The 18,399-nt window shown below is 49.3% G+C and overlaps 1 protein-coding gene across 1 annotated transcript in view; it reads right to left on the bottom strand.

Annotated features, from left to right (window-relative positions):
* The window catches only part of LOC111832741 (RNA-binding Raly-like protein), a 48,752-nt gene that overhangs the window by 29,399 nt on the left and 954 nt on the right, over positions 1-18,399 (bottom strand). The window contains exon 2 of the mRNA XM_023790410.2: positions 11,436-11,511. Within this exon, the coding sequence (XP_023646178.1) occupies positions 11,436-11,511 (76 nt within the window). The remainder of the gene's footprint in view (positions 1-11,435; positions 11,512-18,399) is intronic.

Raw genomic sequence — 18,399 nt, 5'->3', positions numbered from 1 at the left:
GGGTCCGACAGCAAAGCCTGGCCGGACGTGGAGGGGTGGGAGCGGCGTCTCCGCGGGGCTGCCCGCTCTGAGAGCGCAGGGGTCCGACAGCAAAGCCTGGCCGGACGTGGAGGGGTGGGAGCGGCGCCTCCGCGGGGCTGCCCACTCTGAGAGCGCAGGGGTCCGACAGCAAAGCCTGGCCGGACGTGGAGGGGTGGGAGCGGCGCCTCCGCGGGGCTGCCCGCTCTGAGAGCGCAGGGGTCCGACAGCAAGGCCTGGCCGGACGTGGAGGGGTGGGAGCGGCGCCTCCGCAGGGCTGCCCGCTCTGAGAGCACAGGGGTCCGACAGCCTGATCTCACAACACGGGAAAATGTCACACAGGAACACTACCACTCCCACAGGACAAAGATCATAAAACCACAGCACCAAAGAGGATAGGGGCGCTATCTGACAACATGCCTTGGTACTGGCCCACCATCATAATCCAGAACCCAAATGGAGAAGCGAAAACGGCCCAGGTTCAGTGATGTTTCCCCAGAACCCGCCATCCTGCGGCCAGATAAAGACCCAGCTTGCATGTCGCAGGCACACAGTGGCACTGATGGGAACTGGCGAGGAACAAGGGACTCTCAGGAACTTCTAGGCTGGGAATTTTCCCAAATTGCCCCAGTGAGTGGAAATCGAACCAGGTCGTTTTAACAGGCAGCCAATAACCTTCTGCAACAGAAACCATGTCGCTTTTCTCAGATTCAACAGACTGTCGATGCGTTATGTCGATGCGTTACGTCAATGCAATGTGTTCAGGAAGGGAAAGACAAAGATCCTCCATCATGAAGAAAAGAGGGGAGCCTCAGAATGCAGCCTGTCTGACGCCACCCCACTGCCACTGGAGAGCAGTGACGAGAGCTGGGGGCGTGGCCAGCTGCGGTCAGCATCACGCAACTGAAGCGTAGGGTGTTAAAGTTATGGGGGCAAAGGGGTAAGGGGTCATTGTCCCAAAAGGGGGGGGGGGGGGTGGCGTAATCAGGGAGAGGAACGAAACATGGACATCCAAATACACCGTTTAACTGATATGTAACCACCATAAAATATGAAATAACTCATTTATTATAACCTAAAATGAAATGTATGTCTTTGAGAGTCTTGACTACGCAGCCCCTGATTTTATTCAAATGGAAATAATAGGAATGAATTAGAGCATCAAAGCTGTATTTCGCTCTGAGTGTGTCTGAGTCTGTGTGCGTAGGCAGAAACGCCTGGGTCCATCACACACACACACACACACACACCTCTCTGTACTGCTCCCTCACTCTCCTCGCAGCCGCAGACTAAATGTCAGCACCGCTTGCAATTTACATAGTGAATGGAACGGGGGCGACCCTAAATACCAGCCCCTTCCTGACCATATCATTTCAATTTCCACTCGAGGGCCGCAGTTTTTATTTAAAGGCCACTGAATTCGCCACTCTTTTGTTTCTCAAGGACTTTGAAGGCTCCAAAGCAGAGGCCTAAGAGAAGGAGAAGGAGGCGGAGTGTGTGGTCGCACAGAAAGGGCAGGCCGGCTCCAGGAGGCGGGAAGCCACGCTGCCATATTGGCTCCAGTGTACATGGTGAAGGGGGAGAGGAAGGCAGGCCGGACAGCAGGTGACCAGGGCAGCTACTGCGGTAAATCTCAGAGAAAGTGGAACAAGGGTAGACTGAGCATGTGCATTAAAAGGACACTCCCACGTCACTAAAACAGGGGCAAGACACATATGGGGACCATCTGTGACACATAAAGACGCCTAAGGGACCAGGAGGGCCTGACTCACACTCACACAAAGCCTCTGAGAACACCATCATACCTTCAGCCCCCCAGCAGGCCTCACAGTCACCCAAACCCCCCCCCCCCCCTTTACACACCAACACCCACCACCCCAACACCAAGCCCTACAAGAGGGAAAAAAATATTTCTGATATTAAAAGTTTTCAAGTTATCAAATTTTTGTAACTAAAATAATGAAGGGGCTAATGAAAAGAGAGAATTGATATTTTTTAATTAAGGTCTTTTAAATAAAATAATTAAAATTCTTTTATTGCCATTTAAAATCAAGTTAGGTACCTAGGTCATTAAAAAATTATTCTTAGTGTTTCGACCCATCCTTCATGACTAACATGACTCTGATTTCGTCGCGGCCTGATCCGCCTGACTGGACAGAGCTCATTTACCCCCCCAAGGCCCGATTCAAGATGACAGTCACCAGAAGCAGCTCACTTCTACCGAAGAAAAAAAAATGACAAATACACTGGGACTTTGGGAGTAAATTATATGTTTTTCTTCTATTCCATTTCTGCGTTTTTTTATTGCCTTTTATCTTCCCTCCCCCCACACCCACCTCCAGCTCTGCCACTCCCAGCCATCTTGTTGACCCCCTTAAGGGAAATATGAGAGACACCCCCCGATTTGAGATTTATAGCTAAATGACTCCTCGCGCCTTGCTGTCTTCCCGTGATGTTTCTGTTGACCCGTTATTACAGTGATTCTAAGAAGATGCTGAGAATAATAGCAATAGACACTAAGATTTCGCAAATTCTAGGAGCTTTTATAAACTAATAAGACACTTTGAAAGCTACTCTCTTTTAATGTTTGCAACCAAACAAAAAATGCATGCTAACCCAGCAATATCCTTCATGAAACATGACCTTGCCAATACACATCAATCACCGGTGGGTTGCCACATCCCATTGGTTACTCGGCTGACTCCCATTGGTCAAATCAGGCTGTGACTCCACCCACCTTGGAATTCAGAGCCTTGCTTCCCTAGTCAGAACCACACAGCAAGGTAGACTCTGCCTCCTGGTAACACTGAGCTCAGCCAGGGTATAATTTATCATTAGAAACTGAAAATGAGTCCAAGCCCAGGGAAAAACGGTTGACTGCACAGGAAATGCTTGCACGTAAACAAGTCCTCGTCTTGGCAGAAAGGACTTTTCACACAGAGAAGCACATATACAGAAACTACAGGGGGCTGATGCCTATATACGTAGACATGTATGCGTGTCCATGGTCATGCCTGTATTGCTGGGTACGTGGATATAAATCATACACTCAGGTTGATTTCAAAGTGTGTCCAGGCTACAGCCAGACCACTCGTCACACGTGGTGCTCAGCTTAGCTGACCTGATCTGTGCCTCACCAGAGACAGATCTGTTACCCCCCCCCCCCCCCCCCCCAGGGCCTAATTTCATGTGACAGCCACCGGCGCATGTGACAAATATCTAGCAGGTGGCATGGCGGACATCTCCTATTGCTGTCACCAAAAGGCTCAAGGGCTCAGAGCAGGGAAATAAAGAAGCGAATCTGAAGTTTGCACCAAACGCCCTACAATCATGTCAAGAGGAATTGCAAACAAGGGCCAAAAAGGAAGCCAATTCAGGCTCTTTCTCTTTGTCCCCGGGATGACGGCGGTCAGCCGGTAACCTTCCCCGGCCCTGAATGTCATCGTCGACGGTGACAGCTCGTTGCCGTGGTGCCGAAGTACGGTGCCTGCTGAGACGCTAAATTGGATAAGCAGTCCGCTGAGCACTCGCCAACCAGGCAGCTACACAATTATAGTGTTTCAGAACGAATCCACAGCAAACACGAGCGGCACACATTTGCGTGAGCCCGAGGACCCGCTTGTGGCTAATGGCAAGGCCCGAGGGCCACGTCCAGCCCTCCGCCGCAGAGGGGAAGTCACCGGGCTCACAGACAAGTTAGCGACCTCTGTTTGGTTCCCTTTTGTCCTCCCCCTGCTTTCTCGCCAACGACGCCGTGGCAGAGAGCGAGCAGCGGGGCGGTGGCACGCTCCCCGGTTGAGAAGCTGGGAGGGACGCAGCGGGGAAAATTGCAACCTAGCGACACACTGAGTGCTTCGTGTTCCCGCGGCTTTAAGAATTCAGGCATCTCCCCCCCCCCCCTTCAAAGTGAGAGAAACAAACACACTGTGAAAAAAATCGCTCCTCACATCACAGGAACGAACCATAGGCAGCATCGGTTGGAGGGTGATGCTTCGTGTGACAGATGGTGGACAACAAGTAGGGCGATCTGTGACAGTGGGACCAAAGACCGTGCAGTGGAGGGGGGGGAAGGTTGGCTTAAATGCCCATCTCAGATGATGCCCCATGTGGAGGACCCCTCAGGTCTTGAAGTTGTAAAAGCGAGTAATGCAGCCTCCAAAAATTCCCAACTGATGTGTTTAATAACAGCCTAGAGAACCAGATAAATCCCCAGTCCTCTAATAAGGGCAGTGCTGATCTCCAGGGGGCCTCGGTAGTGGATAGAGGGCTTTGAGGCAGTAAACCTCTGGCCACCATTAATCCACAACCCCCCTCCAAAACAGCTTTGAACAAGTGAACAGCAGGCACATCTAGAAGCAGAAAAGAAAGTTCTGGAATACTTCTTTCTAAGCACTGAGACACTCAATCACTGCAACTCAACTAAGCTAAACACCTTTGAGTTCCTCCGCCCCCCAAACCCCCCAGGGTGACTCACAGATCCAAAGACAACTTGGTGCCTCTTGGATATTTATGCTATGAATCCTACTTTAGCCTCTGGCACTGTCTTAGGAAGCATGGGATAAACAGATCCATTTCCAGTCAGACCATAGTCTTAAACTTGTCAATGAAGTAGGCAGATGGTCATGTGACCGCAAAGCAATAAACCCACAGGGGTCGCACTTTAATGAATGCAGGCTCCCACCAATCAGAGCAGGACCTAAAAACCAGGGTCCACAAATAAGAGCATAATCTAATAAAAGCAAGGCCAGAGACCACCAATGAGAAGAGGACATTAAATAAGGAACCAGGACCAACCAATGATAACAGGACACTAAATGAGTGATCAGATTCCACCAATGAAAACAGGACATTAAATGAGTGATCAGATTCCACCAATGAAAACAGGACATTAAATGAGTGATCAGATTCCTCCAATGAAAACAGGACACTAAATAAGGAACCAGGTCCAACCAATGACAACAGGACATTAAATGAGTGATCAGACTCCATCAATGAAAACAGGTCATTAATTAACGAACCAGGTCCAACCAAAAACAGAAAATGAAATGAGACACCTGGTTGCCCCTTTGCCTAAACTGATGGTCTCTCTTTAGGTATAACAGAAGAGCATGGGTCACACCTGAAGTCCTTAAGCAGTATAGTAGGCTTTTAGTCAGAATGGCCCCAGGAGATCTGGCCAAAGTCCAGACATGATTGACAGCTCTGACATTTGCTCATCCAACCTCCACTCCTGGTTTTAGAAGGATGAGACTCCTGGGGGGGGGGGGGCAGATTTTATACAGAACCAGACCTGGGTGTATGTCAGGAGAGGAGAGAATGCCTGGATTACACACAAAGGCATGGCCACACGGAGAGGGCGGCAGCGCTGTAAATCAAATCAAGTCTACGTTTATTTATCAAACGGCCAACAGTGCAGCATGCAGCAGTAGATGCAGCCAGTGAAGCGAGTTTCCCTGAACGCTCCCTATAGTAAAGTAATGAGTAAAAAAAGTAAATATATAAATAAAATAGTAAAAGGAAAAAATAGAAATGTGCAAAATGTGCAAATTGTCCATATAAATAGCCTGACCAGCTAATAAGCAGCCTGAGTCTGTACACAGGGTACACAGCTAGAAGCACAGAGCCCCTAGTGGACACATACAGATACGCATCTTGCACCCACGCCATCCTCTGTGTTCACTGGCCCCTATCATGGTGCAAGGCCCCAGTTTGAAACCGCTAAGATACACACCCTATAGGAAGACACTGGAAAAGCAGACGGGCTCCGTGGGCCTCAGGTTGATTTTTAAAGCCCACATAAGCTCTCTGATGGATTTGGGTGCTGAGTGGAAAAGACTCGCTGTGAAACGATCCTGCCAGCGAGACGAGCTGTGCGAGTCTGACCCCGCAGCCGGGAAACGCCAGACTCCGGGGTCAGTCAGCATCGCGGCAAGTCACAGGCGCTGTGTCACCAGGAGGAATGTCACATATCCAGTCTGGCTTTGTGTCAAGGGGGTATGAACTTGTGTGTGTGACAGGAAAACGATGGCGTGCGTGGGGGTGTGTGTGTGCTAAAGTATGTGTTTGTCTGCAAAGACACCGATGAAGGAGTGTGTTTTCAGTGGCAGCGTGGACGGGAAAGGGGTGTGCTTCAAATTTCAAGTTTTATTTGTCACATACATAATCATACACAATGCCACTTTGCAATGAAATGCCTTTTTATAGACTAACTGTGTTTGTATGTAATTGTTTTCATATGTGCACATGTATGTATGTCTGCCTGTGTGTTATTTGTGTTTGAAATTTTTTACATATGTATCAGTGTGTTTGTGTTGTTCTCCGTATGTCACTGTGCACATGTGTGTTCCTACTATTGCGTTTTCTCAAGGTCATGTGCTCGCATGTAATGTGGCTGAGTGTGTTTGTGCATGTTTTGTACAGGTATGCTTAGAGTGTGTGTTAGTGCTTCTGTGCATCTTAAGGAGAAGCGTGTTGCATTTGCCAAGGATCTTAAGAGTGTGTGTGTGTCCTGAGGACAATGTGTGTGTGTGTCCTGAGGACAGTGTGTGTGTGTGTCCTGAGGACAATGTGTGTGTGTGTCCTGAGTGCGCTTCAAGGGCCTTTAAGGTAGTAAATGGTGTTTAATGGGGCATGGAGGAGCAGAGTGGTTCATGAAGGGAGACGGACACAGAGAAAGGGGAGAGCACCACAGTGCTTTGTGGGCCGAGACGAGGCGGGGGGCGGGGGGGGATTGACAAGTTAAGCATCCATATAATAACACCCTACATGTAGCTGGGTGCAAATTACTGCAGAAAAGGTCACCCCCACCCTCAGATTCTGACCTCTACCGCAAACTCACGTGGATCCAAAGTCACAAAAGAACCGTATCCAGAATAAACCGGCTCGACTCAAATCCTTAAACCAAACAATCATCATAGCAAGCAGCAGCACCAGACCTCCGCAGCGCTCTTAGGATCAGCCTGGAATTACGCCCCCACCTGCCCCCCCCAGCTCCCTCGGACATTCATGCCGGAACACACTTTGGTTCCCGGTGTCCCGGTTAAATTAGCCACCTAGAATCAGAGGCACACACTGAGCATGGCCGACGTTTAGCACATGGCCCGTGCATCATTCATACTGTATATAGCCTGCTGACTGCACCACATCCATCTCCAGCCGACCGGAGAGCTTCCCTTGCTTGGGATTGAGCAGCACGACCCAGGCTGTGTTTCTGTCACGCACTACATGCTCAGGCAAGCAAACACTTCCTAATCGGGGCTGGGGGGGTGGTTACAGAATGAACTCCTGGCTCCTTTTGTATACATCTGATGCCACCTCAGTCTCAGGCCCAAGGGACCGATGGTTCCCTGCATTTTTGGACCTGCACCTCCACCGCTTGGATCTTTCTCCCCCTCATGCCACTTTCTTAACAAACCACCATTTTCTCTCACGTCGACGTTGCCTAACCCCCGAACGCTGAAGCCCTGAGGATTGTACCAAAATGTTTCCACAGGTGCCCGACTGGCACCTGGAACGGCAGGTGAGGGAATTAACTGCCAAAGTAATTACTTTGGTAAAGCTGTAGAGGGCAGAGACGGACCTCGCCACGTGGCCGCCTGGAGCCATAGCTGGGCCTTACCCAATAGGAACACACCTTACTGTATACGTTAATCAATCCCTATGCATCTTGCACAGGGATTACACATGCAAATTAATTCCTAAGCCAAATACGGTGCTGTAATTTAGGGGATTCCAATCCCCGGTCCACAAACCAGTGCCAATATTCCACCAGTCATCAGAAAGTTAGGGTTTGGGGGAAGTTAAAATACAAAAATAAGCTATATAGTTTCAAGCTATGCCATTTATACGGTCCTGGACGTTTGCACGTCCTGATTAAATGGCACCCCTTTCCCCGCCATCATCCACCAGTATACTGACAAGTTTTACCAGTCTGTGAATTTTTCGAATGATGTAATGCCAGTCGGCAGTCATCAGAAAGTTAGGAGCCCCAATCCCAGTGCCTCTGTTTCATAAAACTACAAACAAATAAATAGACATAGTCATCAACAGTGAGTTTTCTACAAGTGAGTGTCAAGTTCCCTGCCAAAGCAGCACTTCAGACAAACATTAACTAACATCCATTTGTACTACAGCCAGAAAACAATTTCTAAGAACTTGGAGCTGAATCTAGCCGAATCTCCATTTGTGTCTGCAGAGTATTCGTCCCCCTGTTTGTTGCCCGCAGCAGCACTGAGACAGCTTTTGAGATGGTCGTTCCTCTCTTCTATCTAAAGAGGAGACAAAACCCAAGCCGGCGTCCTGCGGCTTTCTCATCCTCGGCCTGGACACAGAACTGTATTGACCAGTCTCTCCAAAGCTCTCCCAGCGAGATGTTTCAGACAGATTGATCTAAAATGGCCCCAGAAGGTACAGTCTGCTAATATTATATCCAAGCGGCTGACAAAACACATCTCTCTCTCTCTCTCGCTCTCTCTTTCTTGGTGACTTGTCACACCCTGAGCCTCAGGGGTGTGTGCTCCCAAGAGACTGCAGATTGCTGCGTGTGTGTGTGTGTCTTTGTTTCAGGGTGTGTTTGTGGGGACCCACCCAGCCCATTTTTGTCCTGCCCATTTGATAAGTCTCCCTGTCTGAATCCCCGAGCACCACAATATTTCTGATAAGGTCCACCGCCCGTCTTTGTGACCCATGGCAGAAAGATCCATTTGAGATGCACTGGGGGTGCGTAGAAGGAGGCGGGGGAGGGGTGAGATCAATTCGAGATGCCGCACTCAGTAGCCACATCGCTAAGGAACGCGAGGGGTCCAAGCCCTGGAATATGGCCACGCTGAGGTGTCGGGCCCCCCGCCCGTCCCACAGCGCCAGTGCACTCGTTCACTTTTGTGTCTTTTCATTCCAGCCTGTCCTGACGAGGCCAGTCATGTGACCGTGCGACTGTGATTCTCAGCCCAGTCCTTAGGGATCACCCAGACAGTTCACGTTTTTATTTCCACCCAGGTATTCAGGGTTCTCCATCGCTTGGTTGTTTGGTAGCTGGGAGTGAGCAAAAATGTGGCCCGTCTGTGGGTCCCCGTGGACTGGGTTAGGAGTCACTGCCGTGTGACACACAAGAGGACAGGAAAGAGAAGGGCTGCTTTGTTATTGGGCTTCTCCCTTGCAATGTTGCTAGTTCCCACCATCATGGAAACACAAACTTGGGAAGTTCACTTAAGATTTTTTTCACGGGCCAGTACCAATATAACTGAGGTCAAGGTCTGGAGAGGTTCTCTGGTGAGTAGGCGTGCAGGATCACCTTTCTGGCCAAAAGGGCACCGGGGCCATCTGCTCTGTACTCACACCTTTTGATGGGTCGCCTATTCCCTGCCCCTCCAGAAAGCTGATGTGACCTGGGCAGCCGTTGCTGCATTTGCATCGCGACTAACACATGCGGCAGAGAGGGTCATTACCCTGCTGCCGCCAGACACCTCATTTCCCAGGAAGCACCTCAACGTTCCCAGGTTGCGGAGGTGCAGCAGTTCCCACAAAAGCACCACACACTACAAAATCACATTTCCTCTGCCAACCTGCTGGGTAATTCCGACTAATTACTTCCTGAAATAATACAGTATACCTTATTTACTTTAAACTGATTGCATGTTGCATTGTAATCATCTTTTGTGTGTTTAATTATTTATTTCATGCTAATGAGTTTAATGTGTCTCAGCTGAGAGTGAATCATGTATTTGGATATTACTGCTTCAGGGCTTTTAGGCTAGCTGTCCATGCCTGAGGAATAGCTTCCATTTTTGGGCGCCTTTTTTGTTTTCACGTTGTTGGTAGCAGAGTGGTTAAGGTTGTAGACCTTAAACAGAAGGGTGTTGGGTCAAGGCTTGGGAGAGTCCCATTGTAGTAATCCCATAAAATACCTAAACTGCTTTAGTAAAATATTCTAGTGTGATAACTAGGGAGAAAAGCAGCAAATGAAAGTATATCATTATTATTTTTTTTTTCAAAATTACAATATTAGTATAATAGATGACTATGACATCACTACCTTTACACTGAGGCCTTTCTTTTCCATTAATCTGATATTATGTCTCCAGCTCCATGTTTTTCTGCTACATTTGCTGACCTTCGAGCGCCAGTAATATTCCAGGAGACCATCACCCTATGGGCCAACAGGCAGATGCACCTGCGGCTACGATTCATCTATGCGCTTTAATAACAGAGCGCTGGACCGTACGTTAAGCGGTGGCATCTGGTCCATACGCATGACTTGTCTCCCAACCCCCCCCCCGAGGCCTGTCATGTGACCAGCTCCTATTCGTCACAAGATGCTGTCACCTGTGGAACCTGTTTCCATTGGCTGACAGTAACCCTTTCCTATTGGCTTTGAGGACCACATAAGACACAGGTTTAGGTGACACACATCCTAGTAGCCTGAAAATTAGACGATTAAACGATTATTGTCACAGTATAGTAGATGTCTGCCTTCATACTTGGATCTGAAGGTCTGGATGGCTGGACCACGGCTAGAGCGCAGCGATGGGCAGGATGCAGAAGAACAGAAAAGAAGGAAGGAGAGATGAGAGATGAAGGAAGGAGACCGAATGGGTCATCTGGCAGGCTGAGCTTCCTTCGCACCAGTGAAAATGTAGAAGTTGTCTCCACATGCATTATTAATGACGGTTTTGCTCACACCCACTGAATGGAAGTGACAGCATACTCCTAACAGGTTAACAAACACAACATCCAACAAAGGAGTAGGTTGGGACTGGGTGAGGTTGTTTTTGGGTAAGGTTAACACCAAGAAATGAAGACAACAGGCGTCCAAAAGAAAGGGAAGATGTTGAGAATGATGCGTCATGAACCAGCCGCCACATGAGGGCTCAGCCTGGAGGCCGACATTGAGTGCTTATCATGGTGATTTCTGATGATTTCTGACATTCGCCACAGGCTACCTGCCTCTGTCGAAGTACCTGCTTGATCTTTGATAAAGGAACAACTCCTAATGTACCCAATGACACTAATTTCCTATAGTTCCCTATTGATTGCCCATAAACCCTAAATCACAACCTGCATGAACCTCAATCCCCAAATTTCATGAAGTCAACTAATTCATCCCTTTGCTCCTCACGAGGGCCAAACCAAACAGAAACACTTATGTTAGACATATAATACTCTAAGGAATCTGATAAGGTGCTTTTACATTGTACTACATCAACAACTGCTTAGTTTCAGCCATAGTCTTAAAGATCTTAAACATCCTCCCTCAATGGAGATGGTGACCAAGGCAGCCACTTTCCAAGTCCAAAGATCACTGGCCACAGGAATGGAGGTGGTGTTGCCATAGCGATGGGCGATACGAACACCCATAGGATACTGCGAGTTGGGTTTGGTGGGGAGGTTCTCTGACCCAGGCTCTTGGAGGAGATACTTACCCGTGTACCATGCTGCTGGGCCTCTTGGGTCCTGCCTTGGGGCGACCCGAATGGAGCTCTCCAGTCATACTTATGTCTGCAAAAGAGCACACAATGCTGAGAAGAGACACGGCAGACAGCATGCTCCTCCAAACATCATATTGTACATACAGCACGTGATCAGGGTCAAGAGGTTCAGGTACTTTATGGCATTATCTAAGCCAGACACCGGTGCTCCAGAACCTCAGAAGCTGCCACCTTCCTGGGACATGACATAGTACGGTGTCTAGAGTGACAGAATACACAGAATAGTGCGAGGAACGAGAAAACAGTCAGCAGTGCTGTGTGGCAAAATACCATGTTGATGATACTTCCAGATTGATTAAGGTTCTTTGTTTCAGTGCCTACTACTGGCCAAGGAGGGATCTTATGATCTCTAAAACAGTGTTTCTCAACCCAGTCCTTGGGGACCCCAGACCGTCCACGTTTTTGCTCCCTCCCAGCTTCCTGCTAGACAGTCGACATATGGGACTGGGAGGAAGCAAAAATGTGGGCTGTCTGGGATCCCCAAGGCCCGAGGTGAGATACACTGCTGTAAAACAAGCCCAGAATTTGTAAAATAGTAAAGGAACAGTGACTTAAAGGCACTTCCTGTTGCTGAAGGCACCTGCTTTTGGCTCAGGTCACACAGCAGAAGGTCCCAGCAGAATGATGTAGGGGCACGTGCAGAATCACTTAAAAATAATAACACGACTTCCTTGCTTCAAAGATGAACCAGTGTGGGTGATGTCACTCACGCTCAGCATTTCATGTTCCACTTTCAATCAGCCATAACAAAGGATACGGGCCTTGAGAGGGACACATCTCCATGTTCTTCTGACAGAAGTTAGTGACATGGAAAAATGGCAGATGTGTCACAGTCAGTGCAGAACAGTGACTGTAATGGGTAACTGCATGGTCACACAAACACACTCGCGCACACACACACACAGACACACGCACACACACACACACACACACAGACACACACACACGCACACACACACAGACACACACACATGCACACACAGACACAGACACACACACACACACACATACATACGCACATAAACTATATGGACACAAGTATCAGGACACCTGGCCATTACACCTACAGGGACTGTCCATTCATTTCTATGGGCATAACTATAACCCCAACAATGAAAACCTTAACCCCAACCAAGACCTAAACTTAACCATAAGTAACCAAGCAAAATACAAGACTTCTCACATTTTTTAGTCCCTAGGGGGGACTGAATAATGGTCCCAACAATGTCAAAATAACAGGCTTTTATCATATAAATCATATATCATATCAATATTTACATAAACCACACATACACATATACAAACACACACACACACACACACTCTCACACATACAAACACACACATTCTCACACATACACACATATAAACACACCCACTCACTCTCTCACATACACACACACACTCACTCACTGTCACATACACACACTCACATACAAACACACACACACTCACTCTCACACATATAAACACACACACTCACTCTCACACATATAAACACACACTCACTCACACATATAAACACACACACACTCACTCACTCTCACACATACAAACACACACACTCACTCTCACACATACAAACACACACACACTCACACAAATAAACACACACACACTCACTCACTCTCACACATACAAACACACACACTCACTCTCACACATACAAACACACACACACTCACTCACTCTCACACATACAAACACACACACTCACTCACACATACACACATACAAACACACACACACTCACTCTCACACATATAAACACACACACACTCACTCTCACACATACACATGCCGATCACTAACTGATGATGCAACCTACCGCCAACACAGAGCCCAGACAGCTCCTATCCACCTCCCTGCTCAGACAGTCACTGTCCCAGACCCCAAGCTGACCGGAGGACATGCACAGGCCTTATGGAGCGTGGAGTCTCACCCTCCCGACTGCTCCAAAGTCCCACGGCGACAGCAGGGCCAGGTAAATGAAACTCTCTGGACGCTAATTGCCCTCCATCTGCCACTGTGAAATTAATTGCTTCTCTGTCCCATATTTGATTTGCTGCAGGACTTCAAATGGACAGTGTGTGTCAGGCAGGCCCCGCCCTCTTCCCTGTCAGCTGACCCCACCTGTACCTTTCTCTGAATAAACATGCATACACAAGGCGGCTCTGCGCACAGCTGTGCCCCCGGCCGTCCACGCCGGAGCTCCGCCTCCCAGCTTCGCCTGCTGCGTAGAGTGAGAGCCTGGCTCTGCTCTCCGCATTGATTAGCCCTCTGTTTTTGCATTAGAGCCCAGGCTGGGCCAGGATGGGGTCGCTTTAGCCTCAAAAGACAGCAAACCCCAGACAGCTGTGTCAAAAGTTTCCATTTCCTTGGTTGCTAAAAGATGCATTTTCTCTGCACCTCCTTCCTCTGGTGTTCCTTTTGGGGGGAGGGGGGCTGAACAGGACATAGTTGCAACGCCTGGCAACCAGTCTACATGGTATCACCTCAGGGTGGGGGGGTGGGCATGGGATCATACAGCTACATGCCGAGGGGGGGCATGATTGTGCCATCGATTTCCAGGCAGGGGCGGAGGAGGGAAGATTGATGCACCGAAAGCCCACTGTCACAGAGATGATAAGTCTATCAGTTACGGGTCTTCTGTGTGAGGAGGAGAGATCAGAGAAAAAAGAGTGGGAATAGCCCCCCCCCCATCCTGCACAGCTTTTTTAGTCTACAGGATCACAGCTTTTTCACAGGGTGGTCGGTGAGCATTCGACAAGGAGACGTCACACAAAGGCTACCCCTGTGGCCCCTGGTGACTGAGAGACATCAAGGTATAACAGCATCCTTCATGGCTGGTCACAGGGGCCCCACGTTTACAGGAGAGGGGCCCCCAGGCTGCCAATGGGCCTGGCCTAATGGAATGGACAATTAACAGCAGGGCCCGTCTTACGTTAAGTACTCCTGACACCCGTCATGGGCACCCACACATACACAAACACACACACACACACACATGGACACACCCACACATACACAAACACACGCATGTACCCATGCGCGCACACACACACACACAGGTTTGTAATTATATATTCATTTCTATGTGGAAAATTCTAATCCCAACTTGATGACCTTAACCCCCACCCAGCCCTAACCATAACCATAAGAAACCAAACAAACATGGTCCCCACAATGTCAAAACATCAGGTTTTTTATTACAGTGTAGGGGACATTTGGTCTCCACAATGCAATATAAACCTAATCCACACACACACACACACACACACACACATATTTGTAATTACATATTTGTTGGGACTCTCCATTAATTTCTATGGGGAAACCTCTAATGAAATGGCCCCCACAACATGATAAAAACCTGTTATTTGGGCACTGTGTGGGGCCATTTGGTCCCCACAATGTAATATATACATGACCCACAGACACACACACACTCAAACTTACAAACACAGAGACCCACACTGCCAGCTCCCTATCGCTTCACAGATAAGCCGCATTGTTGGGAAAGAACAAATCTGCTGTATTATGAGGGAAATGAAGGGTCTGAGCATTTCCCTCCTACAGAGGCAGAGGCATGCACAGCTCCTTCACACCGGCATGCACAGCTCCTTCACACCGGCATGCACAGCTCCTCCACACCGGCATGCACAGTTCCTCCACACCGGCATGCACAGTTCCTTCACACCGGCATTCACAACTCCTCCACACCGGCATGCACAGCTCCTCCACCCCGGCATGCACAGCTCCTCCACACCGGCATGCACAGTTCCTCCACACCGGCATGCACAGTTCCTTCACACCGGCATGCACAGCTCCTCCACACCGGCATGCACAGCTCCTTCACACCGGCATGCACAGCTCCTCCACCCCAGCATGCACAGTTCCTTCACACCGGCATGCACAGCTCCTCCACACCGGCATGCACAGCTCCTTCACACCGGCATGCACAGTTCCTTCACACTGGCATGCCGTCTGGGATGAGCAGCATGGCCGTGAGGTGGCCAGGATACACGGGAACGTGTTGGGCTGATCAGGAACGCCGCAGCAGGACGGATCGACCCCACATCATCTGGGGGGTGGGGGCAGTTCCTTACATTCGGTAAACAGGGACGCCATGCAATACAATTAACATTTCCGGAATAATCCGTAAGCATAACATTCCAGGCTGCTGTGCCCAGATAAAGAACTCCAGTGACAAAGAAACTGCTCGTCTTTGAATGTGCGTTCAGGGTGGAACAACATGAGTGATATGTTTTACAATTATGCTTTGTTTGCAATTTTGCCATTTTCAATGAATCCGTGTTCAGTGTCACTCAGGCTATTAAGGTTAATCAGCAGCTCATTAGCACTTCAAGCGGGGGGAGTGTTGAGAAATGCCCCCTTCGCTTGGTCTCGTAAAAATCCTGAAAATAAAGTCCTTATTCTCCCCAAAGTACTCCCACACTTGAAAAAGCAACCCTCTCAAGCTGAACAGATGGGAGGCTGTGGCTCAGTCAGGGTGATCCGAGATCGGCTGGGTCACGGATACGGACAAGCGACCGGCTCATGGATCCCAGTGCTCCACGTGTAACAGGGTTGTGTGTGCCCCGTTACACACGCAAGGCTCGTTGTTACCCTGCCCAGTCTGCTCCCAGCCTTTAATGTGTTGGTAAAACTCAGAATTACGCAGATGCCACCTCAGCCAAACCTCACAGGCACTCTCTTGCCTTGCACGCCCCCCCCCCCCTTCCTGCAGTGTCTGCTCTCTGGTGCTTTAAGGGCTTAGCTGAGCCGAATCTCCCGGAAAAGTCATCCAGGCTGTTGTTAGCTCGGGACTGATATGAATAGGGGACCCCACTTTCCCCACAAATTTGCTAGAATTTTCCAGCACAGGGTTGTATGCCCCAGAGAGCCGGAAATCCCGTCACGTCGCTAGCAAGACAATTCACGGTGGGCAGCTCCTGCTTGGAGGAGGCTTCAGTCACAAGAAGCCTAGGGGACCTTGGGTCCAGTGACCTGGTGCTATTTCTTCTCTTACAGGTCATCTGAACTGTCCCCCTCGGGGATTCACAGGAGGCAGCCCAAGGAGAAGCACGTCGAACCACCTGGAGCTGCAGTCTTACCAAAATGCATGACATGCGATCTCTAATTTCCTGAGGGGGGCCCACAGTGACACCTGTACCCAGAAATAATGAGAGTATTAAAACCAAAATGTCCCTACTATCAGTGGAAGACCCGTCCTGGTGCCTCATCCCTAACAGACCTTTACGGTTAATCTGCCACACGCATGTGACAGGAGCCCTTCATTTTTTTTTGTTTTAGAAAATTATTACTCTCCTGGTCAGGAAGCAGGGCTGTAGCTGCCCTGAACGCTGACTGAAGATCATACTGAACGCCAGTCAAGGTGTTCAGTGGATCAGGGACTGTGCTCAGTGCTGATCAGGATCTGAACTGCTTACGACAGTCTGCTGATATGCATCACAAAAGCTGCTGCCCTGCCCCCTCTGATGTTGTCGGCAGGAATGGGGGGGGGGGGCTCTTCATCTCTTCATGATGATAACCAAACACCATGCTGTAATATGCATCACTTTGTCACTTTTATAGGTACCCACCACCCGCTTGTTTTTGGCATGCTCTTTGCTCAGAGCAGGATTATAAAATGGCTATGCATTCTGGGTAATGTTGTCCATTTGTCCCAAAGCCCAAGTGTAGTCCAGCTGAATGGTAAAAAAATGTAAGGGAGACAGAGGTAACGAGAGGCAAACCTGCATAATTTCCCCTCAACATGATGGGGAGAAAACATGACCTTTTGGTCATTCCCCTAGCCAGACCTGCCAGTAGCGTTGGACTTTCCCTCTACTGAGGAAGCCCATGTCCTCAAGATTTCCAATTTAATTTGCTAGATTTATGTCCTTCCTGCCATGTCCCTGGCTGCTCCTCTTATCTCCCGCTGAAACGCGTCACACGCTCCCCGCATCCCCATCCCGAAGACGAGCCGGCGGCCATCTGCCACGGTCTCCCGCGAAGCCCGTCGCTACAGATGCCCGCGTCGGCCGGTGCACCAGCGGGGACACCATGGGAGGGGCACCCGGCGGGGGGGCAGGCTTCCTTTGGGAACGTCCTGTGTGGGATCGTTCTCGCCACTCCTGCTGTGGGGAGGACATCCTGCCCATACTGGGTAACCACCCCCCCCCCCCCCCCCCCCGCCTCCTTACTGATAATTATCCCCCCAACCTCAACAGAACCTGAACATCCACCGACGACCCACCAAACTCTGAAGCCTCTATGATATGGAACTAAAACTGCCAGATAACCGGCATCGTCTGTTTCCCACACGTTGTTCCCTCTCTGCAGAAAGATCAGAGCATAGCGGCCGTTTATATAAGACAGGAACACATCCAGAAAGGCTGATATTTATCTCATGGACATAGAAATACAGCCATATTCTCTATGGAAATGATGTCAAAGGACACATGCATGCATTTGAAATTGTATATCACAATGCAGGTATTTAAAGGTCTATGTATCGACTTCAGTGTTTATAAAATTGAATCTGAAATAAACCCAGGCAGCCAGACATCAAACGTCCACTCAAGCAGAAAAAGGCTGTTCTTCAGGATCCCAGTCTGAAAGAAAACTCCGGACCCTAAGAGTGAATGTGAAGCCATAGTGTGGGGTGACTATTTACACGGTAAGCAGCCTTCTGATGGCATTGATGGAATGACAGCTCCCTGCCGCCCTGCTCACGTGGACACACGCTGACTTCTGAGAAGTACAAGCCGGCCCTAACTTATCCAGCATTCCTGGAACATGCCCTTCTGTGAGGAGAGCGCCCTGGAGGACGGATTCCCCCGGCGGACAGGCGTTGCTGCTGACCTCGGCTCTCACGGCGCCGCTCTCTCTC

This window comes from Paramormyrops kingsleyae, chromosome 11 (assembly GCF_048594095.1).
Source record: "Paramormyrops kingsleyae isolate MSU_618 chromosome 11, PKINGS_0.4, whole genome shotgun sequence".
Classification (NCBI taxonomy): domain Eukaryota; kingdom Metazoa; phylum Chordata; class Actinopteri; order Osteoglossiformes; family Mormyridae; genus Paramormyrops; species Paramormyrops kingsleyae.
Note: the sequence above shows the minus strand (reverse complement) of the source record. Positions and strands in the feature narration are given on the sequence as shown.